This window comes from Oncorhynchus clarkii, chromosome 18, assembly GCF_045791955.1.
Source record: "Oncorhynchus clarkii lewisi isolate Uvic-CL-2024 chromosome 18, UVic_Ocla_1.0, whole genome shotgun sequence".
NCBI classification, from domain to species: domain Eukaryota; kingdom Metazoa; phylum Chordata; class Actinopteri; order Salmoniformes; family Salmonidae; genus Oncorhynchus; species Oncorhynchus clarkii.
This window is the reverse complement of record NC_092164.1, coordinates 38,905,515-38,932,922: the sequence shown is the minus strand read 5'-3', so window position 1 is coordinate 38,932,922 and position 27,408 is coordinate 38,905,515. Positions and strand designations below refer to the sequence as shown.

The following is a 27,408-nucleotide window of genomic DNA, read 5'->3' as shown; positions in this document are numbered from 1 at the left end:
CATCAAAATATATATTACTTCTTCTTAAACCCATATACAAAATATTTGTTTCACTTGAAATCCTTTTCTGTTTAGAACATATCTTACTGCAAACATTATTAAAAGGCAGAGTATGACACGTTGATTCAAATTTTGTAGACTTTATTGAAAAGTGTAAGAGCATTATGACAGAACGCATGAATTTGGTCTCTAATTTGTGGTTTCGCTGCTTCATTATCTATCTCTTAAATGGATCAAATTTGCCATGCTGTTTTCTGGACTTGCATTAGATTTGGTCGATCATTGCTTTGTGTGGAGCATCCATAATGTACAAAGCACAAACATTTGCAATAAAATAATTGTTCAACTTGCCCCATCACCAACTTATTTCTACACAACCAACTACCCCCAAAAATATCAGAAATCAAACGTATCATAAAAACTACAGCAATAAAGCCACTTTCGTTAAAAGAGAAACATTTACAAATGGAACATGTGGATGTTAGGCCTGGTCTGGTTTATGGCCATAATTAAACAGACAGGGAGCAAAGTTCGAATATGTCTCACAATTACTCTGTTCTCCCACTAAAACCTACACATGTTCAGCTACACACACAAAGTCATTTATTTTTTCCGGTTTACAGCAATGTCTTTTAAATGTGGTTGTATTGATGGCTTCGGTTAAAAGAAAATCAGTAGAATTTATCGGTAGAACAATTTAAGTTCAAATCTTAATTTAACATCTCACAACAATGATTCTAGTATACCTGTAAGAATGAGATAAACCTCACAGTGGCAATATAACATTTAACAATTAAAAACACATAACAATACTTTAAAAAGCCAAACCATAGATTAAATGAAAGTAGAACTGTTCAAATGAAAATCACCAAATAATATTTTTGACAGCAGATTTTTGTCATGGATGTATGGATCTGTGTTTACAGTGTGTGTGTGTCACAGGAGGCTTCTGAAGGGGAGGACAGCTCATAATAATGGCTGGAACGGAGTAGATCAAACCATGTGTTTGATGTATTTGGTACCATTCCACTCATTCCATTCTAGCAATTACCACAAGCCCGCTCTACCCAATTAAGGTGACACCAACCTCCTGTGTTGTGTGTGTGCAAGTATAAGTGTGTTATGTTCTTGAGAAGTTCCTCTTCAGCACCTTCCTGAAACACATTAGAAGAGAGAGGTCACACATACATAAACACAGTATACACAGTCAGACTGTGTACCAGTGTGGTAATGGTTGTATCAGTTTGCTCATTAATACGAGGGGACCTTAAGTGACTTACTCTGATGTTACAGAAGTGCAGAGGCCTCTCAAATCTGCGGGGCAGCTTTCCCAGAGTTTTCAGAGTCAGTGTCGGAAGCTAAAACAGAAATGAAACCACTAATGTTAGAAAAAAAAGACTGATTGAAAGATCATCCATGAGTTCAGGTTCATTCACAAGATCCTAACGCATGGTTCACAGTAAATGCAGCCATATTAACTAGGTAGCTACATCAATTGACATCTAAGTTTGAACCAGCATTAGAATCTACATGGAAAAGACAGCCACACTCTAAAATGGATATCATACAGTCCAACACAACACAAATCAGTGATCTTTTCAGAATAGAGAACAACATGAAGGAAGGCACTTACTGCTGGCCGGAACAAAGCCTGAAACACAGAGATGAACGTGATGTTATTATTGACTCTGACCGCTTGGTTTGGTGGAATATTACAAGAGAGCATCAGTTTGAGAGTATTCTGAATCCTGTATTTCTACTGCATATCCTACCTGCAGACATCACATACAACATTCCTCTTTATTTACATGAATCAGATTCAACCAAACATTCCTCTACCATCACTAACTACAACACTTGACTGTAAATTTCTTCTAAGCTAACTAAAACACAGCTGATAATATCTAAGATGACAATGTCGCCTACATAGGAAAATAGAAAGGGTCGTTCTCTCCTCACTCACCTTTCTTGCTCCTCTTCTTCCAAATGACGACCCCAACAACAACAGCAACGACGACCAGGAGGAGAGCTACCACCCCTCCAATGATGGGGACAATGTTGGCGGCATCTGTAATCATCAGAACAGAGCATTCAGACTATAGTACTAGATGGTACATTTTCATCAAAAAATTAACTGTAAGCAGCATCCTTGTCAATGTCAATAAAAGGTCAGGAGGTCAAGGAGAACATGCAGTCAGAAAGGTAGCGCCCCTAAACAGATGAGTGAACTTAGAAATTAAGAATATTGGGCACATTCAGTAGGAAGGTTGGGTATAGTGTATATTTGAATCTCTCCCTCTTACCCTGGTCAGTCAGAACCTCGATGAAGTCCTTCTTGATATCCTTGACTTGAACCACACACTGATACTTGTTGTTCTTCCTGTCCTCAGGCGTCATTGTCAGGTGGATGCTTTTCTGGAAGGTTCCGTCATCGTTGGGGAGAGTCTCTCCATACTCCACATCTTCATGGTGATCTTGTCCGTCTTTCTGCCAGGACACCATGACATCACTGGGGTAGAAACCTGTCGCGTGGCAGGTCACTGGAGAGGAGGGGGTCTTCTGGAACAGAGACACTGACGGAGGGACTGGAGAGAAGGGGATGGGGAGGGAATAAATAGAGGAAATAGTCAGACACACGGAGATAGAAAGAGAAAATGACAGAGTGGGTGGCAGAAAAAGAGAGAACATGAGTTAAAAAGAAGAGTGTGGAAGAGAAAGAGAGAAAGCGTAGTGTAGGAAATAGAGAGAGACATACAGAGATAGAGATGGGAGAGAAAATAACAGAGTATTGTGGACGCAAGGTTAATGTAAAAAAAAACGATTAAATTACAAAATGATTAAGATAATAATTTTGTTCTTCAAAAGTACCATTTTATGACTTAAATACAATACATTATGATATTATACCCTGCAACATCACAGAGTTACATCATGTCAGGTGTCTCTGTACCTGTCCTCATCAGAGTGCTCTTCCCATAGTCCACATACTTCTTCAGCCAATCAATGCACTCCTGGGTGTAGTAGTTTTTTAGGTACTCATTGTTAGCTGTGTCACTGTCCCACTTGTGTTTGGTGATGACTGCCTGTGGCGTTGGGGCGATCCATTTCGTTGTTTTCAGGTCAAATGCTATGAAATCCTCTCCATCATATCCATACTGATCAAACCCCTCTGTGACTTCAGCCTCATCATCCCACTCACAACCGTACATATTCTGGAAAATGTGCACACCTGAGAGAAAGAGAGTGGAAGAGAGAGACAGAGAATGATCAACTCTGTGCATTCTTCTGGCTGCTCTCCAGACTCAGTCTGACGGTGAGACGGTGAGATCATTTATTATTAGTTCTTTAAACAGAAAACAAAACGATTTAACCAGACCGTAATAAAAACAGAAAGAGAACCAGCTCAGAACCCTACTGTGTGATGATGTCACACCTTCACCACCGAGACAGAGGAAGTTACAGTAATGGGTGGCAGATCGCCTACAGTGCGGCAGGTTAAGAGTGTTGGGCCAGGAACCGAAAGATTGCTAGTTCAAAACCCTGAGCTGACCGGGTGAAAAATCTGTCTATCTGCTCTTGAGCAAGACACTTAACCCTAATTGCTCCAGGATAGCTGTCATTGGCTGATCCCTGGCTCTGACTCAGGGGGAGTGTAAAAAACATACTTCCATTTCACAAATATAAGCACCCCATTTTACTATTTAATGTGGAGACTTGGTGTGTGTATTTTAGATTTTATTTTACCTTTATTTTACTAGGCAAGTCAGTTAAGAACAAGTTCTTATTTTCAATGACGGCCTAGTGCCTGTTCAGGGGCAGAACGACAGATTTTGTACCTTGTCAGCTCGGGGGTTTGAACTTACAACCTTGCGGTTACTAGTCCAACGCTCTAACCACTAGGCTACCCTGCCGCCCCAAGTATCTAGTCTACACCAGCTTATGTTGGGTAGTGTAACACTAGATAAAATATATATTTTTTAGTTTACGGCACCTGGTATTCCCAGGTGGTCTCCAGTCCCAGTACTAACCAGGCCTGAACCTCAACAGTGGGCTTGGAAGAGGCAAAGGTTGAGTCATGCACCCTCAGAAAACATGGCACGCCTACGTCTTACCCCGGACGTCAGCCGCACCAATGTGTCGGAGGAAACACTGTTCGACTGACACACGAAGTCAGCTTGCACGGGGCCAATTGTGCGCTGTCCTATGGGGCTCCCGGACACGGCCGGTTGTGACACAGCCTAGGATCGAACCCCAGGCTGTAGTGGCGCCTCAGACTGTCCTCTAGTGATGATGCCAGAGATAAATAGAGGAAGTGAGAGAGGATCATCTGTTCAGTCAGGAACAGGAGAGAGATGGAGAGACTCACATGAGGAAGATTATCTCAATAATGTCAGCCTACTGGAGCTATATGTGTGTGTGATCCCAGATCCTGAGGGTGACAGGTGAGTATATAGAGTTCCCCATAGAGGCCTGATCAGCTCCAGCAGCAGAGTCCACAGGGAGTCACTGGGAGCTTTGGTCCATTAGAGCAGAGAAGACCAAACCCACATCACCACCATCATCATCACTATCACCATCATCATCACTATCCTCATCATGTTCTGCTCCTCTGCTTCTCTCTACTGTCCCATCAGATCAGAGAGTCACTCCGGGAGGCTGAGGAGACTACAGCTCTACTGTGGTGGACAGAGGGGGAGCACACAGCTGGGCCGTGTATATAACACACACACACACACACACACACACACACACACACACACACACACACACACACACACACACAGTAAATCAACGGCTCCATCTGTCCTCCAGATTCAGTCTGCCAGTGGGATCTCTATCATGTGTGAGTTGTTCAACCAGACTGGAATAAAACAGATCAGCTCAGACCTCTACAGTGTGATGATGATGTCACACCTTCACCACGGAGACAGAGAGAGTTGATGAGGAGACTCAGAGAGTGTGGATCTATTCTACACCAGCTGATGTTGGCTTGGTTCTATCTACTGTGTTGAAGATACACGTTGTGTTCAGTACAGTAGTGTTATTCTAACAAATTGATGTTGTTGTATAAGACTGTAGTTCTCAGTGAGGTGTGTCAATGAATAAAACCCTGTTGATAAATGAAGACTGTCCTCTAGTGATGATGTCAGAGATAAATAGAGGAAGCGAGAGAGGATCCTCTGTTCAGTCAGGAACAACAGGAGAGAGAGATGGAGAGACTCACATAAGGAAGATTAACTGTTACTAATTCCCTGCTGGTGACTGTTATCAGCACCTCACAACCTGGAGCTGCACACTCCTCTACCCATCCCCCCAGGACTGGAGCCTGACAGTCTAGAGCAGTGGTTCTCAACTGGGGGGTCGTGATTTTAGATTTTAAGGGGGCACGAGACTTATGTAAGAATATAATACAAAAGTAACAACAAAAATATATATATATTTTGAAAGCTAACTGCCGCACCAAAACTTTTATTTTGACAGGATACCGCTGCACCGCTTATTGCTGCTGACTTAACAGATGCAGTGCATCCGCAGTGGTGAAATGATTAGCTACGTTCAGACTCGGAGGGTTTTCACGCTGCACTCACTCACTGACCAATACAATAACGTTCTCGCCCCACACACACTGATCCAATGAAATGTAATATTTCTCGACACACACAATCACACAAGCATTTCACTACACGCCCAATAACATCCGCTAAATACGTGTATGTGACCAATAAACATTTGACTTGACACACTGATCCAATGAAAACGTCGTTCTGCAACATTGTTTAGTTTTAAATGTGACCCGTCCAATCAGATAATACAGATCTTCTGATTGACAGATAACTATGCAGGCGTGTTCTGCAGGCATTGCACATGTGGATAGTCAGCTGTCATTCAACTCATGTCGGCTTGCTGTCAGAGTCACATTTTAAAAACGCGCAGCTCTCCTCTTCATCTACCGCTGCTTCCAACGTCAACCAACAAGGCAGACAACACCGGTCCCCGTCAGAAGAGAGAACGCCGCCCACGACTTCATCAAATATGGTTTTACATATATAGAAGACAGTCAGGGTGAGTGTAGACCGCAGAGGATCCTATGCAAACAGCTGTTAGCTAATGAGAGCATGAAACCCTCCAAAAATGAAAAGGCATCTGGGCACCAAGATAAAAGCCACAAAGATAAGACAGCTGACTTTTTTTTTTTTAAAAGGAAATGTCAGTATCCGGAGGCCTTGAACACGATTCATTGAACAACGTCTGAACGGCAGAAGAAAAGGAACTTTGCGTCTTCATACCTTGTCGTCCAGCGTGTTGCTAAGTGCAAAAAAAACAAAAACCACACCAGCGCAGAGGATCTCATTCTCCCTGCTGTGATTGATATGTGCACTGAACCCGTAGGAGTGTCAGCCGCCAACACACTTCAAACCACACCCCCTATCCAATGACACCGCGAGGAGGAGAATCCTGGACGTGTCTGAGGACAAAACGCGCCAGACATCAGAGAGCATCAGCGCAAATGGCCATAACGCACTGCAGCCGGATGAATCCACAGATGTGGCTAACCATGCCATTCTAATGGTCTATGTCAGACACTGCAGCCGGATGAATCCACAGATGTGGCTAACCATGCCATTCTAATGGTCTATGTCAGACACTGCAGCCGGATGAATCCACAGATGTGGCTAACCATGCCATTCTAATGGTCTATGTCAGACACTGCAGCCGGATGAATCCACAGATGTGGCTAACCATGCCATTCTAATGGTCTATGTCAGACACGTCTGGGATAACAACTTGGAGGACCAGTTCCTTTTTAGTGCTGATTTGCCCACCACCACCACTGCAGAGGCTGTCTGTAACACAGTGGATATGTACCTGGGCTCTGTGGGACTGGCCAGAGGCTGTCTTTAACACAGTGGATATGTACCTGGGCTCTGTGGGACTGGCCAGAGGCTGTCTGTAACACAGTGGATATGTACCTGGGCTCTGTGGGACTGGCCAGAGGCTGTCTGTAACACAGTGGATATGTACCTGGGCTCTGTGGGACTGGCCAGAGGCTGTCTGTAACACAGTGGATATGTACCTGGGCTCTGTGGAACTGGCCAGAGGCTGTCTTTAACACAGTGGATATGTACCTGGGCTCCGTGGGACTGGCCAGAGGCTGTCTTTAACACAGTGGATATGTACCTGGGCTCTGTGGAACTGGCCAGAGGCTGTCTTTAACACAGTGGATATGTACCTGGGCTCCGTGGGACTGGCCAGAGGCTGTCTTTAACACAGTGGATATGTACCTGGGCTCCGTGGGACTGGCCAGAGGCTGTCTTTAACACAGTGGACATGTACTTGGTCTCCGTGGGACTGGCCTGGGATGGGTGCGTCGGTGTGACCACTGATGGGGCAGCTGCCGTGACGGGACAGCGCTCTGGGGTAGTAAAGTGGATCCTGGCGAGAGCACCGAGTGAGATGTTTAACCACTGCTTCCTACACAGGGAGGCTTTGGCAGCGAAGGACATGGTGCCTGAGCTCCACACCACCCTCCACAATGTGATCAAGTGTGTCAACTATATCAAAAAGAGTTCCAGGTTAAGCAGGTGTTTCCAGGCCTTCTGCAGGGATTTGGAGAGCGAGCACCAGCAGGTGCTTTATCATGCAGGGGTCCGCTGGCTCTCCAGGGGTAAACTGTTGAGTCGCTTTTATGAGCTTCGGACATTTCCATTGTGAGGAACATTTCCATTGTGAGGAACATTTCCATTGTGAGGAACATTTCCATTGTGAGGAACGGCTCGCGCAGGTCGCCTGCCTGGCGGATATTTCTGATCATCTGAATTCTCTCAACGTGTCAATGCAAGGGGAGGGGGGCGCAATCGATTTGAACAGAGGGACAAAGTGGATGCCTTCAAGATGAAGCTTACCGTTTGGGCAAATCATGTTTCCCAATGCTGATGTAGAGATTCAGAATCCGATCAACATAGCGCACCGCGTCACACTGAAGAAAAACCCTTAAACATCATCTTGGTCAAGCTGCTGGGAAAGTTTTGCGACTACTTCCCGGAGGAGAGCGACCACTTCCCGTAGGAGAACAGGGGACTAGATGACAGGACTTTCGAGTGGAGATGGGAAGCGTCACGTTGCCAGGCAACGAAAAGGATCTGCTGATGGTGCTGTCATTTGATGGCGGACTGAGCATGCGCTTCCCGGGAAATGACACCGCCACAGTTCTGCTGCAGCGTAATGGGAGAGTATCCTGCTCTCGCCTGTCATGAGTCATGCTGCCGTTCAGCACTACCCGTCTGTGTGAAAGCTCTCCTCTGCTATGGCCGTGCTGAAAACTAAAAGCAGAAACAAACTGGGCAGCCAGCATGACCTCCAAGTTGGCCTGTCAACCATCTCCTCAGACTTCAGTGAACTTATCAAACTGCAGAAACCTCCCCCCCACCGATAGGTCTCAGACACACATACACAATAAATAAACAGGTGAATTAGTTATTGTTCACTATGTTAATTATCATGGTTAATTAGCTCTGACATTCATATGACATTTTATTGAACGGGTTAAAAACGTACACCTTTAAAAAGACATTTCAAGCTTGTGAAACTATTCCCGTGGTAATTGAGGATGAAGAATTCCTGATGATGGTTGTTTTCTCTACTCTAAACACTGGTATGCGTTACTGTTCATTGACATTATTGGACTGGTTTTGATGTTCTGAGTCTGATCATGTATTACACCCCACTCCTGGACTGGCCTCCTAATTAAATGGCTCATTCTAAACGGAGCTTTTTTGTTTTGTTTAATTTCTGTTTGTACGTTTGTTTAAAATGTATGTATTGAGAGACGCAATGATGGGGACGGGGTGAGAGAAGCACCGAGCGGGAAGATGGAAATGGTGTACGTATGTATGGGTGTGTGTGGTATGTATGTGCGTCCGCGTATATATGTGTATATGCATGTGTGTATGTATATGTATGTGTGTATGTATGTATATATATATATATATTTATATATATATGCGTAGGTATGTGTGAGTGCTGTTTTTTTGTTGCTTTGTATCTGTTGTTGTATCTCTTAATATGGGTGAAAATTGTGAAATTCCAATAAAAATACTGTTACAAAAAAAAATGGCTCAGTCTCTTAACTGATAATAAATGTCTTCCTAGTTAACATGGCTGTGTAATGACTTTCTTTACCACCATAACTGAGACAAGAGTCTATTTTACAAGTGAAGCTTTCCCAGGAAGGCAGCTGCAACACAACATTACAAAAGGTAATCATCGACAGTCCATAGTATTGGGTCGCGACTCAATTGTCACTGTCAAATTTGGGTCTGCAGGCAAAACCAGCTGAGAAACACTGATCTAGAGGGTACCATAAACCTGCCTCTCAAACTCTCTCCGACCTGAATGACCTGTGCCCTGATAGGTTGCTAGGGAGGTTACTAGGGGGCTGGACATCTCCCCGTCCTCTTGACTCTGCAGGTCACACAATACTGTCAGTCTCCCTCAAGCAGTGGCAGAGAGCAACATCTCTGTCTCTGCCCGTCAACAACTGGACTCACTCATATCTCTGGATTGGTTGGAGTGCTGCCCGAAGTGAGTTGTGACGTGTGTATACCGTTCTTCATAGTTAGTTACTACTGTTGTCTATTGCATGTTGCCCCTCGTGAGTTTACTGTGTGCTGTAATACTCTGCAGGTGGCATACGCAATCTATACAGTCATTACTGCTGTATTCTGTAACATTCTGTATCTCTGCCTTTGTGCCCTGCTGTAGTCATTGGGTATGTGTGTATTCATTCCCTCTGTTTCTGTCCATTACAGAACCACTACCGTTCACGTTTCACCCCCGTGTTCATGTTCTCCTGTGTGTGAATGAAGTTCCCGTGTGTTAACTCTTGGGACTGCTCCCAGTGACTCCCTGTGGGATCGGCTGCTGGAGCTGATCAGGCCTCTCAGGGAAACTCTCTACAACACTCCCCCCCGTCACCCTCGGCTATCCCCTATTCCCCCTCGAACCGTGGGGCAGAGTCGGTGAGTCACAAACTGGTCAAATACGTAGAGCCGGGTCGCTTTTTTTCATTCTCTCTCAGGGGAATAGGCTCTAGTGTCAGCCTACTGGAGCTGTACGTGTGTGTGACCCCCAGGTCCTGAGGGTGACAGGTGAGTGTGTAGAGGGTTGATTATTTCATGAACCTATACCATGTTATGTCAAAGTTATCCCTGTGAAGCACATGCAGAAGCGATTTGGAGTTGTTGAACGGGAGAGACAAAATGTATTACAATTGAATTTGAGTGAACAGAATGATGAGGACAAAGAAGAAGAGAGTGATTGAATTTTTAAAAACAACAGCGTAAGAATTCCTCTTCCTCTGTCCCGCGCGAGCACACTCAAAACAATACACTTTTCTTTTTGTTTCTACTTTGTCAGAAGAAGCTGTAACTGGACGATGTAACACAGGAGTCTGACGATAGAGTTTGCGAGAATAGTACTGTCCGTGACCGTAATCCCCCCCCCCCCCCCAAGTCTAATAGTATTTTGGAAACGTTTCCATTCCTCCTGAAAGCCCAAAATCGTGTGACTTCACTGAATAGTGATCCTGGTCGTGATGCTACATTATGCGTTACAGCATCATCCCAGCGAGGACAGTGGGAGGTCTGCTGTAGACTGATGGCCTATCGTAACCTAGAGTCACACCTTTCCAGTACTCCTCACCCCGCCCCAAACTCCACCCTTAACACAGTTACCATTCAGAAATCATCTGTTCACCTCAGAATTGTTTCATTGCGACCAAAGAGAACAGACCGAGTGGACATAGTTTTCTTTCTGTGGTGCTACCCGTTCCAGGGTTTAGGACCGTAACCACCAGAGGACTTGAAAATGAGCCGGAGCTGAGAGGATCACTGAAACTAAAAAGGCATTTTGATTTCAGTGCATTTTCTATTCAAGAAAATAGCCTATCAATGTGTAGGCATACTGTGTAATAAAATCGATAATTGTACACTAAAAAACGTGAACGTGTGTTTGCAGAGCATACAACCATGCCGACAACCGTCCCGTGGAGATCAGTGGACAAAGGACTGAACAACGGGGCGCACCCCAAAAAACACATGGTTGCCAAGAAAGAGGTGCGTTTTGCTAGATTCTTAAAATGGGTTTCTGTACACAGCATTTGTGTGTAGGGGTAGAGAGTGTTTATCGCCACTTGTAATTAATCATTGACCTACTGTTTCTATCATAGCCCACTGTAATCGATGGGGGCTCAGGGCGGTACCACTCCGCTCCTCTGATGAAGGTGCACACGGATCAGACTCAAACTTTGAAGACGGAGATCGAGTCATCGAAGGCAGACCAGCAGAGAGAGAAACATTCTCGGAGGGCAGAGACACGGGCCACAGCTGATGCATTGGTCCAGAGCCAGGCGGCATTGACGGAGAATGAGGCGTTGAAGAGGGCGAGGAACGAGATGGGAGTCACAATGCCAGGCACACCAGTGAGCTCTGGAAGTCCACCTCAGACAGGCCGAGGCAACAATCCCTCCACCCACGATGGGCTATTAGCAGGACGACTCTTGCCAAGTTGATTTCTATTTTTAGGGACTTGAGATGTATTAATGGATGTTTATCTACTAATGAGAATGACGTGAAGACGGAGATCAAGGAGGGTAGGAGGAGCAAGCTCTGCCTGCTCATTACAGAACGCGTGATTCATCTGTTCTCCGAGCATTTCTAACCGTGGAAACGCAACAAACACAAGAATAACCGACTAACAAATTAGAATCAATCCCATATGGTCTATTCTAACCGAAAAGGTTTTAAAGTCTTTAGCACAGCCAAGATTAATAACAGTCAAATTCGTTCCTGGTTTAGCCGACATGTTGCCGGTTGATTTACCATGTCATTATTCACGGCTCCTTTTCTCTTCTCGGTGCTGGAGTTCTTTTAACAACTTGATGGTGTAGCAATATCCTCATAAACGAGACTTTAACATGAATCTTCTCTCTTCATTTCACCCACAAAACAAAGTCACTAAAAGGCTAGTCCAGTCCCGTGTAGCTCAGTTGGTAGAGCATGGTGCTTGCAACGCCAGGGTTGTGGGTTTGACTCCCACGCGGGACCAGTATGTGTGCCACCTGGGGTGATGATGAGCACAAATCCATGAATGATTGATTGAGGGCCAGTATGTTGACGCAGGCCTTCAGGCCGGTATGTAAGTTATGTTCAGACAGCTGCAGTAAAACCGTCCTACAGCTCCACGTCAATACAATCAAAACCTTGAACCCACCTGTCCCTGGATTTACCCAAACACGTGTATCTTACACTCCAGCAGTAGGCCTCCATTAAGATAAATATCATAAAAGACAAAACATGATACTAAGACTATTTATTTCAAAAGAACAGAATAGCGTGTTTTAAGATGTATTTCTGTTCTATAGTAGCTGAGGCTATGGGTTGCTTCATGTCAAAGAAATTCATTACATTGCTATGCTCTTTCTGATAGGGTATAGGAATCAAAACGTCTGGCCTGCATGGACCTCTGATAGGGTATAGGAATCAAAACGTCTGGCCTGCATGGACCTCTGATAGGGTATAGGAATCAAAACGTCTGGCCTGCATGGACCTCTGATAGGGTATAGGAATCAAAACGTCTGGCCTGCATGGACCTCTGATAGGGTTTAGGGATCAAAATGTCTGGCCTGCATGGACCTCTGATAGGGTATAGGAATCAAAACGTCTGGCCTGCATGGACCTCTGATAGGGTATAGGGATCAAAACGTCTGGCCTGCATGGACCTCTGTAGGATTACTTGGGGAAGTAAGCAAAGCTTTATGAAGACGCCCGCTGGAGGTTTCAAAGACGCCCGCTGGAGGTTTCAAAGACGCCCGCTGGAGGTTTCAAGTTTCAAAGACTCCCGCTGGAGGTTTAAAGATGCCCGCTGGAGGTTTCAACGAGCATTAACGGCAACAACGGCTGACAGCAGAATAATCTGACGTCAAGCACTGTGACATGCTGTACCGTACCCCAGCACCCTACAAGCTGTGCTGCAGTATGACACTACTTTTAAACGAGGAACCACTGTAGGGGGGCGCACACAGCTGGGCCCTGTGGATAACACACACACACACCAACACAGTGAATCAACGGCTCCATCTGTCCTCCAGATTCAGTCTGCCAGTGGGATCTCTATCATCATGTGTTAGTTGTTCAACCAGACTGGAATAAAACAGATCAGCTCAGACCTCTACAGTGTGATTGTCACGTTCTGACCTTTATTTCCTTTGTTTTGTATTTATTTAGTATGGTCAGGGCGTGAGTTGGGTGGGCAGTCTATGTTTGTTTTTCTATGATTTGGCCTAGTATGGTTCTCAATCAGAGGCAGGTGTCATTAGTTGTCTCTGATTGAGAATCATACTTAGGTAGCCTGGGTTTCACTGTGTGTTTGTGGGTGATTGTCCTTGTTCCTGTGTTACTTTGCACCAGTATTAGGCTGTTTCGGTTTTCGTGTTACGTTTATTGTTTTTGTATTTGATTCATGTTTACTTTGTTTCATTAAACGTGGATCGCAATAGCCACGCCGCATTTTGGTCTGACTGTCCTTCCCATACAGAAAACCGTGACAGAATCACCCACCGTAACAGGACCAAGCGGCGTGGTAACGGGCAGGAGCAGCATAAGAAGGACTTCTGGACTTGGGAAAAAATCCTCGATGGGAGAGGACCCTGGGCAAAGCCAGGGGAGTGTCGCCGCCCCAAGGTACAGCAGGAGAAACGGCAGCAGGAGCAGCGAGAGGAATGGACATGGGAGGACGTTTTTGACGACAAGAGTATAGACTATACTACTTGGGAGGAAATAGACAGGTGGGCGGTCGACCCAGGGAGAGTGCCGGAGCCCGCCTGGGATTCAATGGAGCAGTGTGCGGAAGGTTATAGGAGAATGGAGTTGGCGAAGCAAGCACGACGGCGCGGACGGAAGCCAGAGAGTCAGCCCCAAAAATGTATTGGGGGGGCACACAGGGAGTATGGCTACGCCAGGTAGGAGACCTGAGCCAACTTCCTGTGCTTACCAGGGGGCGAGAGAGACCGGGCAGGCACCGTGTTATGCTGTGGTGCGCACGGTGTCTCCAGTGCGGGTGCATAGCCCGGTGCGGTACATTCCAGCTCCACGTATCGGCCGGGCTAGAGTGAGCGTCGAGCCAAGTGCCATGAAGCCGGCTCTACGCATCTGGTCCCCAGTGCGTCTCCTTGGGCCGGCTTACATGGCACCAGCCTTGCGCACAGTCCCCCCGGTTCGTCTGCATAGCCCAGTGCGGGCTATTCCACCTCGCCACACTGGCAGGGCGACCGGGACCATTCAACCGGGTAAGGTTGGTCAGGCTCGGTGCTCAAGAGCTCCAGTGCGCCTGCACGGTCCGGTCTATCCGTCACCACCTCCACACCCCAGCCCTCCGGTGGCAGCTCCCCGCACCAGGCTTCCTGTGCGTGTCCTCGGCCCAGTACCACCAGTGCCAACACCACGCATCAGGCCTACAGTGCGCCTCGCCTCTCCAGCGCTGCCGGAGTCTCCCGCCTCTCCGGCGCTACCAGAGCCTTCCTCCTCTCCAGCGCAGCCGGAGTCACACGTCTGCCCAGCGCCGCCTGAGCCGCCCGTCTGCCCAGCGCCGCCAGTGCCGCCCGTCTGCCCAGCGCTACCCGTCTGCCCAGCGCCGCCAGTGCCGCCCGTCTGCCAGGAGCCGCCAGTCTGCCAGGGGCCGCCAGTCTGCCAGGGGCCGCCAGTCTGCCAGGGGCCGCCAGTCTGCCAGGGGCCGCCAGTCAGCCAGGGGCCGCCAGTCAGCCAGGGGCCGCCAGAGCCCCTCTGTCCCGAGCAGCCGCCCGAGCCCCTCTGTCCCGAGCAGCCGCCCCTGCCCCTCTGTCCCGAGCAGCCGCCCCTCTGTCCCGAGCTGCCGCCCCTCTGTCCCGAGCTGCCGCCCCTCTGTCCCGAGCTGCCGCCCCTCTGTCCCGAGCTGCCGCCCCTCTGTCCCGAGCAGCCGCCCCTCTGTCCCGAGCAGCCGCCCCTCTGTCCCGAGCAGCCGCCCCTCTGTCCCGAGCAGCCGCCCCTCTGTCCCGAGCAGCCGCCCCTCTGTCCCGAGCAGCCGCCCCTCTGTCCCGAGCAGCCGCCCCTCTGTCCCGAGCAGCCGCCCCTCTGTCCCGAGCAGCCGCCCCTCTGTCCAGAGCAGCCGCCCCTCTGTCCAGAGCAGCCGCCCCTCTGTCCAGAGCAGCCGCCCCTCTGTCCAGAGCAGCCGCCCCTCTGTCCAGAGCAGCCGCCCCTCTGTCCAGAGCAGCCGCCCCTCTGTCCAGAGCAGCCGCCCCTCTGTCCCGAGCTGCCGCCCCTCCTCTGTCCCGAGCTGCCGCCCCTCCTCTGTCCCGAGCTGCCGCCCCTCCTCTGTCCCGAGCTGCCGCCCCTCCTCTGTCCCGAGCTGCCACCCCTCTGTCCCGAGCTGCCCCTCCTCTGTCCCGAGCTGCTGCCCCTCCTCTGTCCCGAGCTGACGCCCCTCTGTCCCGAGCTGCTGCCCCTCTGTCCCGAGCTGCTGCCCCTCTGTCCATTGAGAAGGGTCGCCGTGGTTAGGAGGCCACGGAAGCGGACAATAAGTCAGACTAAGACTATGGTGAAGTGGGGGCCATGTCCAGCACCAGAGCCGCCACCGCGCACAGACGCCCACCCAGACCCTCCCCTATAGGTTAAGGTTTTGCGGCCGCACCTTTGAGGGGGGGGGGGGGGGTACTGTCACGTTCTGACCTTTATTTCTTTTGTTTTGTATTTATTTAGTATGGTCAGGGCGTGAGTTGGGTGGGCAGTCTGTTTGTTTTTCTATGTTTCGGCCTAGTATGGTTCTCAGAGGCAGGTGTCATTAGTTGTCTCTGAGAATCATACTTAGGTAGCCTGGGTTTCACTGTGTGTTTGTGGGTGATTGTCCTTGTTCCTGTGTTACTTTGCACCAGTATTAGGCTGTTTCGGTTTTCGTGTTACGTTTATTGTTTTTGTAATTGATTCATGTTTACTTTGTTTCATTAAACATGGATCGCAATAGCCACGCCGCATTTTGGTCTGACTCTCCTTCCCATACAGAAAACCGTGACAGTGATGATGTCGTCACACCTTCACCACGGACACAGAGAGAGTTGATGAGGAGACTCAGAGTGTGGATCTATTCTACACCAGCTGAAGTTGGCTTGGTTCTATCTAATGTGTTGAAGATGCACGTCGTGTTCAGTACAGTAGTGTTATTCTAACTAATGGATGTTGTGTAAGACTGTAGTTTTCAGTGAGGTGTGTCAATGAATAAAACCCTGTTGATAAATGAAGACTGTCCTCTAGTGATGATGTCAGAGATAAATAGAGGAAGTGAGAGGATCCTCTGTTCAGTCAGGAACAACAGGAGAGAAAGATGGAGAGACTCATGAGGAAGATGATCTCTCAACGTGAGTCTACTGGAGCAATACAGTGTGTGTGTGTGTGTGTGATCCCCAGATCCTGAGTGTGTGGGTGGGTGTGTGTGAGTGTGTAGAGTAGGGCAGCCCCCTGACAAAACAAAATCTTGGTCGACCGAGAGTCGTCTGTTCTTTGTCAAAACGTGTATTTTTTTATATATAGACTGTTTGATGAAATACTGAAGACAAACAAATGACTCAGGAGGACTACGCTGTGTTAAAAATGACAGCGAGTGCCTGTGAGTGGCGCACGTTGTCGCTCTCTCCTCCCTGCTGCAGCGAACAGGCACCACAGCACAGCAAGCGTTTATCGCCGCTGTCCGCGCTGAAGCTTCACAATTACAGCCGTGTAGTTTCTAACTTGTTTCTCGGACTGGGAGAAGTTGAAACCGAAATCCCTAATTTGTTTAGGAAAAACATTCCCTATTCCCTCAACCCTCGCTCTCTTTACGTGACGCGTGTACGCATCGCATGCACGTGACCAATAGGGCCGGATCTATAGCTTTTCATAATCACATCAACACACTGGTTAGAACAAACACCCAACACCGCAACACAACTAAAAGGATGCGGAGGATGGAAAAAAAGAAACTGGAAACGGGGGAATGTTTACTGGTTGCTCAGGAGGGAAACGGGAAGTCAGATGTGTGGAAACTACTGGAGATCACATAAAAGGAGGGTCTAGGAGAAAGCACTGTGTGACGGGTGACAAACAGGTGCTGTTACATTACAATATCATGTTTTCTGACCATGTGGAACAGTGTAAACAACACTAAATAACTGATAAGTGTACCAGAGAGTCTGTTCCAATGAATAAAACAGAAAATATATATAAAGCCTTTATTACAGCTGTAGGAGTCGTTTTGTCCTGTTTATGTGTTGTGTGTATGTTGTCTGTCAAGGGCTATTTTAACCTGTTTTGTACAATAGAGGGGACTATATGTTGGGGTCATGGGTCACTGGTCACATGTGTATAGCTAGGACAGGTGACCAGGAAGGGTTAGTACAGGAGAGAGTAGACGACATACAGTTGTTACCGTATCACAGACACAGCTGATAGAAGCATCTCTCTGCACCTTTTCTACAGGAACATGTGTATTAGAGCTACTTATATTAGATATGCGCAATAAATAGGAACTTCACCCTAAAAGAGTAACGTTTGGGAAAGCTGATTCTCGTGGACGCGTTGTGTACAGCTCTCTCCTGTGTCAGAGGCTGATCATAGGGAATCGCCACTACAACAGTAAGAACTTAACTCTCGTTGTAAACTGGACTAATGGATCTTTGCATGCAGCACGTCAGATTATTGGAATCACTCCTGCTGCGCCTACGACAACGAACAAGGGTCGTGGCAAACATTTCCCGGAGAAACGAGAAGAATCCAGGAGCCAAATCCTCCGCGCCGTCGCTCACCAAAAGGACGTTGGTACGTGCGCTTCACTCTTGTGCTGCGCGGTGCGAGTTGAACCCTGTTTTGTCAATTGTAGCGTTGTGGAATAGGAAGTGGAGCCAGTGTTTCATAGGGAAATGCTATCCGATATGTCGACGCTTCATTTCTGAACATTAGAACAGAGTATTGGGCTCTGTATTATCTTAACACTTAACACTGAACGTTGAATAAACATTCTGCTGAATGGGCTGCGTGAGATGAAGACTGACTGTAAAGGACGTGGAGAACAACGTTCTCTCCCAGAACAACTGCTCTGAGAAGATGTTTACTGAAGATATCCGCAGAACATTTAAGATATTGACAGATGTATAATGAAAAAAAGACTCAAAATTGTGGACTGTGTGAAACAGGGGCCGTCTGACTATGTACAGCAGGGTCGTATTGGGGCCGGCGTGGAGTTGCTGATTGGCAGCGATGCTCCACGGGCCATTGTCCCCGCTGATGATGACAGTGGTGGAGATGGACCCCACACCGCTGGGACCCGATTGGTGTGGGTCTCTGGCGGTCCCTTAGGAGAAGGTGGTGACAACCCGGGAAAGATTGGCTGCCCTGCTGTTACTGCCCACCCTATCTACATGAGACACGCAGGAACGACACGCTCCGTGCTACAGGATGCTGCCTTGGACGACTTCAGAGCTGACCTTGTTATAGGCTGAGATGGGGCTAAGAGACTACAGAGCTGACGTTGTTATAGGCTGAGATGGGGCTAAGAGACTACAGAGCTGACCTTGTTATAGGCTGAGATGGGGCTAAGTGACTACAGAGCTGACCTTGTTATAGGCTGAGATGGGGCTAAGCGACTACAGAGCTGACCTTGTTATAGGCTGAGATGGGGCTAAGCGACTACAGAGCTGACCTTGTTATAGGCTGAGATGGGGCTAAGAGACTACAGAGCTGTACTTGTTATAGGCTGAGATGGGGCTAAGTGACTACAGAGCTGTACTTGTTATAGGCTGAGATGGGGCTAAGAGACTACAGAGCTGACCTTGTTATAGGCTGAGATGGAGCTAAGCGACTACAGAGCTGTACTTGTTATAGGCTGAGATGGGCTAAGTGACTACAGAGCTGAACTTGTTATAGGCTGAGATGGGGCTAAGTGACTACAGAGCTGTACTTGTTATAGGCTGAGATGGGGCTAAGTGACTACAGAGCTGACCTTGTTATAGGCTGAGATGGGCTAAGTGACTACAGAGCTGACCTTGTTAGAGGCTGAGATGGGGCTAAGCGACTACAGAGATGTACTTGTTATAGGCTGAGATGGGGCTAAGTGACTACAGAACTGACCTTGTTATAGGCTGAGATGGGGCTAAGCGACTACAGAGATGTACTTGTTATAGGCTGAGATGGGCTAAGCGACTACAGAGCTGTACTTGTTAGAGGCTGAGATGGGGCTAAGCAACTACAGAGCTGTACTTGTTATAGGCTGAGATGGGGCTAAGCGACTACAGAGATGTACTTGTTATAGGCTGAGATGGGCTAAGCGACTACAGAGCTGTACTTGTTAGAGGCTGAGATGGGGCTAAGAGACTACAGAGCTGTACTTGTTATAGGCTGAGATGGGGCTAAGAGACTACAGAGCTGTACTTGTTATAGGCTGAGATGGGGCTAAGTGACTACAGAGCTGTACTTGTTATAGGCTGAGATGGGGATAAGAGACTACAGAGCTGACCTTGTTATAGGCTGATATGGGGCTAAGAGACTACAGAACTGACCTTGTTAGAGGCTGAGATGGGCTAAGCAACTACAGAGCTGTACTTGTTATAGGCTGAGATGGGACTAAGTGCTAGCACCCTCTGGTCCTGCAGATCATCCCTCCATGAAGACACAAACACACAAACATTGTTGGCTCCTTTTTTTGCATTTCATTGTTGTATCATTGTTTCTTGCTTAAGTCAGAGAACAATTAGGGGCCGGTGTGTAGGAGCCGTTTATGTGTCGTGTGTATGTTGTCTGTCAAGGGTTATTTTAACCTTGTTTTGTACACTAGAGTTGGGGTCATGGGTCACTGGTCACGTGTGTGTGTGTGTGTGTGTGTGTGTGTGTGTATATATAGCGAGCACAGGTGACCAGGAAGGGTTAGTACAGGAGAGAGGAGACTACATACAGTTGTTACCGTATCACAGACACAGCTGATAGAAGCATCTCTCTGCACCTTTTCTACAGGAACATGTATTAGAGCTACTTATATTAGATATGCACAATAAATAGGAACTTCACCCTAAAAGAGTAACGTTTGGGAAAGCTGATTTTAGTGGAAGCGTTGTGGACAGCTCTCTCCTCTACCAGGGCCTGTTCATAGGGAATTGCCACAATAGCAAAGACTAAAACCAGCTGCATGCATTCGTGGATTGTGGTTCATTCATTGTTTAGGCGAATTATTCAAGGCTCCCTTCGTTATTTAGTTTTAAAACTAAAACGCTTGATTGCATTTCAACGCATGAATGACTGGTCTGTGTGATGACATGAATGACTGGTCTGTGTGATGACATGAATGACTGGTCTGTGTGATGACATGAATGACTGGTCTGTGTGATGACATGAATGACTGGTCTGTGTGATGACATGAATGACTGGTCTGTGTGATGACATGAATGACTGGTCTGTGTGATGACATGAATGAATGATTGATCGATTGATACAGTAGTCTATATTGAAATACTGGCCAGTAAGTAAGTTACAGTATTAACAGGACGCGCTCTTACGCCTCCAGCTCAATGCTGGTTATACAGGGCTACTACTCTACGAAGCCTACTAATGATAACTTCATTACTTATTATTATAATGATCACAATAATAACTTTGATAATAACAGTGAGAAGGAGATCAAGATAAAGGAGGGTATAGGCGTGAGAGCTGCGTGCATATTGTGTGACAAAACAGATGCTGTTAGATTACAATATCATTTTTCTGCCCGTTTGAAACAGAGTAAACAACACTAAATCAAGTATAAGTAATACCAGTCTTTTCTAACGAAAAAAAAATAGTAATGCCTTTATTACAGCGTAGCAAATATTAAAAACATCCGCATTTGTGAAACTGTTTTATCCGACATGTTGCAGTTGCACGACGCTTGGAATCAGTAGGCTATTAAACACTCAACCAGGCAACACAAGCAGGATCTGTCTTATTTCTGGAGATGTATATGGATGATTTACAAAGCCAGGAACGTTTAACAGTTGGGCTGTTGATTACAGACCTAATTAAGTTGAGTTTCCTCTCTCCTCACCTTTCTTTCACAATTAAGGCAAGGGCTGTTTCCTCGTCTCCTCACTTCTATGCTGCCTCCGCCACATTGTTCTCAACACCAATACGCTGGTTAACTTAGCTATTATGCACATAGCAACATATAGGGAAAGGCGCCAATTCAATGGCGCATTGTAGATCTTTAAGAACCGCGGACAGCGACAACTACCAACGTGGGTGAAAGCGCATTTGATATAAAATAATATCATTTTTATTAGTGTTGCACCGTTATTCTTATATAATAGAAACAGATCCAATTTCAGTAGCATGTCTTTGATGGACTGTGCCATCATCACCTTAATGGATTAGTCTACTGAGATAAGAGCAAATCAGACAGGTGGCGTGTGCACCGTGCAAAAAAACTAACAATTTGCAACTGTTCCACTAAAGAAATCTCAGTCGACCAACAGCCTAGCGACCAAACAATCAACCAGTTGACTAAATGGGGTCAGCCCTAGTAGAGTTACTTCCTGTGAGAGGCCTGATCAGCTCCAGCAGCAGAGTCCACAGGGAGTCACTGGGAGCTTTGGCCCATTAGAGCAGAGAAGACTAAACACACATCACCACTATCATCATCACTATCACTATCATCATCACTATCACCATCATCATCACTATCACCATCACTATCACCATCATCATCACCATGTTCTGCTCCTCTGCTTCTCTCTACTGTCCCATCAGATCAGAGAGACACTCAGGGAGGCTGAGGAGACTACAGCTCTACAGTCCCATCAGATCAGAGAGACACTCAGGGAGGCTGAGGAGACTACAGCTATACTGTGGGGGACACCGACTGGGAGCACACAGCTGGGTAGTGTGGATAACACACACACACACACACAGTACACACACAGCATGAAGCCCCACAGATCAGACTAGAGGGACTCGCTGAATGACTGACAAATTAAACCTACACAAGTATCTCAAATAGAAATCACATTGAGATCTGACATTCACCAACCTGCCACTCAGGTGATTGGAGAGTGACCTTACCAATGCCATACAAGCATAAAGATGGCATGCTTATAGTTCGATGCCATTTACAGTAGTGGTATGGTCATTGTCCTCTGTACCTCACACACTTAAAACAGTACACAGTAGTAATAAAATTAATGCTGTGCTGGTGTCCAGGAGAAAGAATTGGGACCATACATACAGTAAACATAAGCATAGAAACAAAGGAGACCATGCTAGATGCTTTGAAATACTGATATCAGCAAATGATGCTGAGTGGTAAGTGTGTGGAGAAAACAGAAACAGGACGGGAGGAGCGGATCTGTACATCCCTGATATTCTAGATCTGTAACTTTAGCGATCACTTCTCTAATCCTGTGTAATTCTTGTCTCCTAGAATAAGGAAGTGCCCGTTTTGATAGTTTATAAGCACAAACACAAGTGCAACTGATCAGATGAAGTAAAGATGAAGGATTTACCTCCACTTTGGTTAAAACGCTGCTTTGCAGTATCGATGTTGGCTTTGAAAGTCTGCTGGCTACCCTTGCAATTCCCAGTGTTCCTCTCCCAGTACTGTGGGTCTGCTGCCTTGTTTACCCAGTCCTGTTTGGGCACCGCTCTCTGGCTGTTGCTGTCATAGTGAAACATCTGAACACCATCCACCATCCCCACAACCACGAACTCTGGGAAGTTGGGAACTTCAGAAGATGCGGTGTAGAAATACTTCAGGGAGTGAGTCACTAGAGGAAAGAAAGTCAATGTTAATGTTGAATTCTGAACAGACAATCATTTTTCAAAGCCATATACGCAAAACTGAGGTTGACATTTTCTCTATATTCACGATTTTAGTTTCCTCCACACTACTGTTAAATAAACTGGTTGTTTATTACATATTACTTTGAACACTTTTACTTTTTACCAAAATAGGTGTTTTTGTTATACTGCAGGATGACATTTTTAAAAGGAAAGTTGCTAAGACACCATGTAACACCAAGATATTACACGTGCTGTGTATCAGACAACAACGTTTTATCAAGATAATTATCTGGAATCAGTGTCTGATATATAGATGGAGACACTGAACATTAAGAAAAGTATTCTGAAATGGAACAATGTGACATTCATAGCAGATATTTCTGTGAATTCATTACCTGTGATATACTCAAGTGAAAGCACGGTATCCCTTCCAAATGTACAGTATGTGTGTTCATGTTCGGAACGAATGTGTCAGACTTACACTGATAATAACTCAGGCCCAAGACCACTATCACTGTAAGACTAATAGATAAGATGGCACTACTTTTTAGCACCTTTACATTCAACCTTATACTGTATTCATCCCCTGATAGGAACTACCAAGTGATCTATACTATTTGATTCAGTGCAGACTCAGCTAAATGTAATACGGGATAAAAATAGACTTCTATGATAGACTATTAGCGGATTATATTTAATTAAAGGGAGAAAACTGCAAAAACACATTAACATTTTCTTGATTTTTGTAGTCCAGGGGAAATACCTATCAGTGGTCACAGTACTGTGGGGTGACACTGACATCATATTCAGAGAGGAAGGTAAATGGTCAATTCTGTTTCTCAAAGCTGGCAGAATTGACTGTTTAGCCTCTTTCTGATTATGTCAGTAGCACCCCACTGTTGTCACTGAGCAAGCTATAGGACGATGTGATTAAGACTTTTAAACAGGTTAACACTCGCAAGGTGTCCTGTGTGATTTTAAGTATGTTCTCTCTCTAATTCTCTCTTTCTTTCTTTCTTTCTCTCTCTCTCTCTCTCTCTCTCTCGGAGGACCATGCCTCAGGACTACCTGGCCTGATGACTTTGCTGTCCCCAGTCCACCTGGCCGTGCTGCTGCTCCAGTTTCAACTGTTTTGTCTTTGGCTATGGAACCCTGACCTGTTCACCGGACGTGCTACCTTGTCCCAGACCTGCTGTTTCAACTCTCTAGAGACAGCAGGATGGTAGAGATACTCTCAATGATCGGCTATGAAAAGCCAACTGACATTTACTCCTGTTGCACCCTCGACAACCACTGTGATTATTATTATTTGACCCTGCTGGTCATCTATGAACATTTGAACATCTTGGCCATGTTCTGTTATAATCTTCACCCGGAAGAGGACTGGCCACCCCTCATAGCCTGGTTCCTCTCTAGGTTTCTTCCTAGGTTCTGGCCTTTCTAGGGAGTTTTTCCTAGCCACCGTAGTTCTACACCTGCATTGCTTGATGTTTGCGGTTTTAGGCTGGGTTTCTGTACAGCACATTGTGACATCAGCTGATGTAAGAAGGGCTATATAAATACATTTGATTGTTTGATTGAAGACTGCTGGGCCAGACGGAATACCAGGGCACATTCTCAGAGCATGCGCAGACTAACTGGCAAGGGTCTTCGCAGACATTTTCAACTTCTCCTTGTCCCAGTCTGTAATCCCAACATGTTTCAAGCTGACCACCATTATCCCTGTTCTCCAGAAACTCCAAGGAACCTTAAATTACTATCGTCCCGTGTCTCAGTACATCACAGGGGCCAAACTCCCTGCCATCCAGGACCTCTATATCAGGCGATGTCAGTGGATGGCCCGAAAAGACTTCAGCCACCTAAGCCATAGAATGTTCTCTCCGCTACAGACCAGCAAGCAGTACAGGATCATCGGTTCTCTGACCAACAGGCTCCGAGAGAGCTTCAAATCCTTACCCGGACTATCTGCATTGACCCTATCTTGCACTGACTCTATGCACACTCACAAGTCTCTACCCACCCACACACGCTCACACAAACCAACACACACGCACATACATTACTTATGCACACACATAACACACAGACATACTGACGCCACACACACACACACACACACACACACACACACACACACACACACAGCCATCAAATAAATATTTTTTTTTTTCAAATAACTTGCATATATTCAAATAGTTTTCTGAGAGGTATTCAAAATACTATCAAATTAGTTTTTTTTCCCTGAGACATGTATCTGAATATCTATGAAAATAGTTGACTTTTAGTTGAAACTATATAAAGTATAGTTGACAACCTTGAGTATTTTAAAAGTTTTCAAATAAACTACAAAATAAAACAATTTTCTGCCCAGGTCTGACCAATTACATTTTACTAGGCAAGTCAGTTAAGAACAAATTCTTATTTACAACGATGTCCTAGGAACAGTGGGTTAACTGTCTTGTTCAAGAAAATAATTAAATATTTTTACTGTCTCAGCTCAGGGATTTGAGCCACCAACCTTAGGGCTCATGGCCCATAGCTCTAACCACTTGTCTACCTGCCAACACACAACCACCCACTTTCATGTTCATCATATATGCCAACGCTACTATTTAAATATAAATATATATATATTTTATCTATCCTGATGCCTAGTCACGTTACCCTGCCTATATGTACATATCTACCTCAACTACCTCGTACCTCTCTCTGTACATCGACATGGTACTGGTACTCCCTGGTACTCATTCTTGTGTATTTCATTCCTCTTGTGTTTTATTTAAAATGTTCATATCTAACTTGTATTATTATTTTAATCTAACTCTGCATCGTTGGGAAAGGGCTCTTAATAAGCATTTCACGCTAAAGTCGACAACTGTTGAATTCGGCGCATGTGACAAATTTGATTTGAGAGGCAAAGGGACGCTTGCTTCTGTAAGAGACAGCAGAGTAACTTTATTTCTGGTATTATACTGCCACCTTGAGGATGTTACTGCAAAATAACATACCAAACTTATTTTCCTTGCAGGCCAAATTGATGTACTTTCATAATATCCTACATCTTCACCTTCATCACAAAAATATTGGAACTGAAACTGAACATACTGTAACTTAAAAATATAGTAAACATTCCCGGGCCGTGATTGCACCCCTCATACGCTTATTACATTCAGGTGAACACTTTATCTAGTACCAACCCACTATCATCTGGTCAGTTAGGTGAGGGAACAGTCATATCAAGGTATTACTTGGCAGGACAGGGGGAGTCACGTAACTTAATGGACATCAAATCTTCAGGTTTTTCCATTCCCATAAATTCAACACTATTCAACATAGAAGCTCGAGTGGCGCAGCGGCATAAGGCACTGCATCTCAGTGCAAGTAGTGGTCACTACAGAGCATGGTTCGAACCCCGCTTGTATCACAATTGGCCGGAGAACAATTATCCCAGCTTCCTTAGGGGAGGGTTTTGCCGGGGTATGTCGTCATTTTAAATATGAGTTTTGTTCTTGACTAACTTGACTAACTTTTAAATAAAAGGTTCAAAAAAATAATCAATTTTGGTGGAAGCCCCAAAAGTGATTTTGAATATCCAAAACTCCTACAGATCTACATTTTATTTTATTTATAATTACCATATTGCATAAATCCATCAATCATATTTTTTTGTATCGGAATAAAGAACGTAGACTTAGGCTGTAGTATGTATCTGCATCCAGTACGAATGAAGTTAGAATGAAGGTAGTTTTGCAAGCTAACTAACGTTAGTTAGCGCAATGACTATCTGTAGCCATAGACTTCCACTCATTGCGCTAACTAACGCTAGTTAGCAACGTCCTTCAAACTGCATGCAAACATAAAAATGATATCTACGAGTTCATCTGGCTCTGAGGAAATATATACAAGACTTCATTGCTAAAATCCAGTATAATTAATGTCAGCATAACGATAGGCCTTAAATAAATTACCTACATAAACGAAATATATTTATGTAAAATCTAAAATAACTTTATACTGACCAGCAGATGCTGTATGAAGAAGGCCTATTCCCAGCACCAGCAAGATAATACCCTTCATGTTGACGAAGTATGTTATCTCCAATAGGTATTATATTCAGATTCTCTCTAACTGCGTTACCCACTTCAGTAGTATGGAACGACTGTGGTGACGTTTTTTTTCGCATCAATTTATAGTGCGCTTGAATGTCGTTTTTTGAGCCAATGATAATTTAGCCAGCTCAAGCATCAATAGAATCCGGTCGGAACTGAGCAGCAAAGGTTCACTTACGAAACTGAAAGTAAGTTGTGTGTTGTCAGTAAACCATTCAGCCAAAAATAGTGCTCTCATTAGGGCTGGGGGTCTATATATTTTTACGATTAACTTTGATGGTTTACTGCAACTCAAGATAATGTACACTACCGGTCAAAAGTTTAGAACGCCTACTCATTCAAGGCTTTTTCTTTATTTTTACTAGTTTTTACATTGTAGAATAATAGTGAAGACATCAACACTATGAAATAAGACATATGGAATCATGTAGTAACCAAACAAG

General features: G+C 45.6%; 1 protein-coding gene and 1 non-coding gene across 2 annotated transcripts; one reads left to right on the top strand and one right to left on the bottom strand.

Moving 5' to 3' along the window:
- Window positions 1-124: 124 nt before the first annotated feature.
- Window positions 125-27,124, bottom strand: LOC139373447 (class I histocompatibility antigen, F10 alpha chain-like). Its single transcript, XM_071113941.1, has 8 exons — window positions 26,876-27,124; window positions 22,580-22,840; window positions 2,951-3,229; window positions 2,304-2,585; window positions 1,964-2,068; window positions 1,634-1,651; window positions 1,281-1,358; window positions 125-1,154 (listed from the first exon to the last, which is right to left on the bottom strand). Exons 1-7 carry the CDS (start codon window positions 26,931-26,933, stop codon window positions 1,309-1,311), a joined length of 1,053 nt encoding a protein of 350 aa, XP_070970042.1. The 5' UTR covers window positions 26,934-27,124; the 3' UTR covers window positions 125-1,154; window positions 1,281-1,308.
- Window positions 12,031-12,104, top strand: trnaa-ugc (transfer RNA alanine (anticodon UGC)). The gene has a single exon. It is a non-coding gene; the product is annotated as a tRNA-Ala (tRNA).
- Window positions 27,125-27,408: the final 284 nt, after the last annotated feature.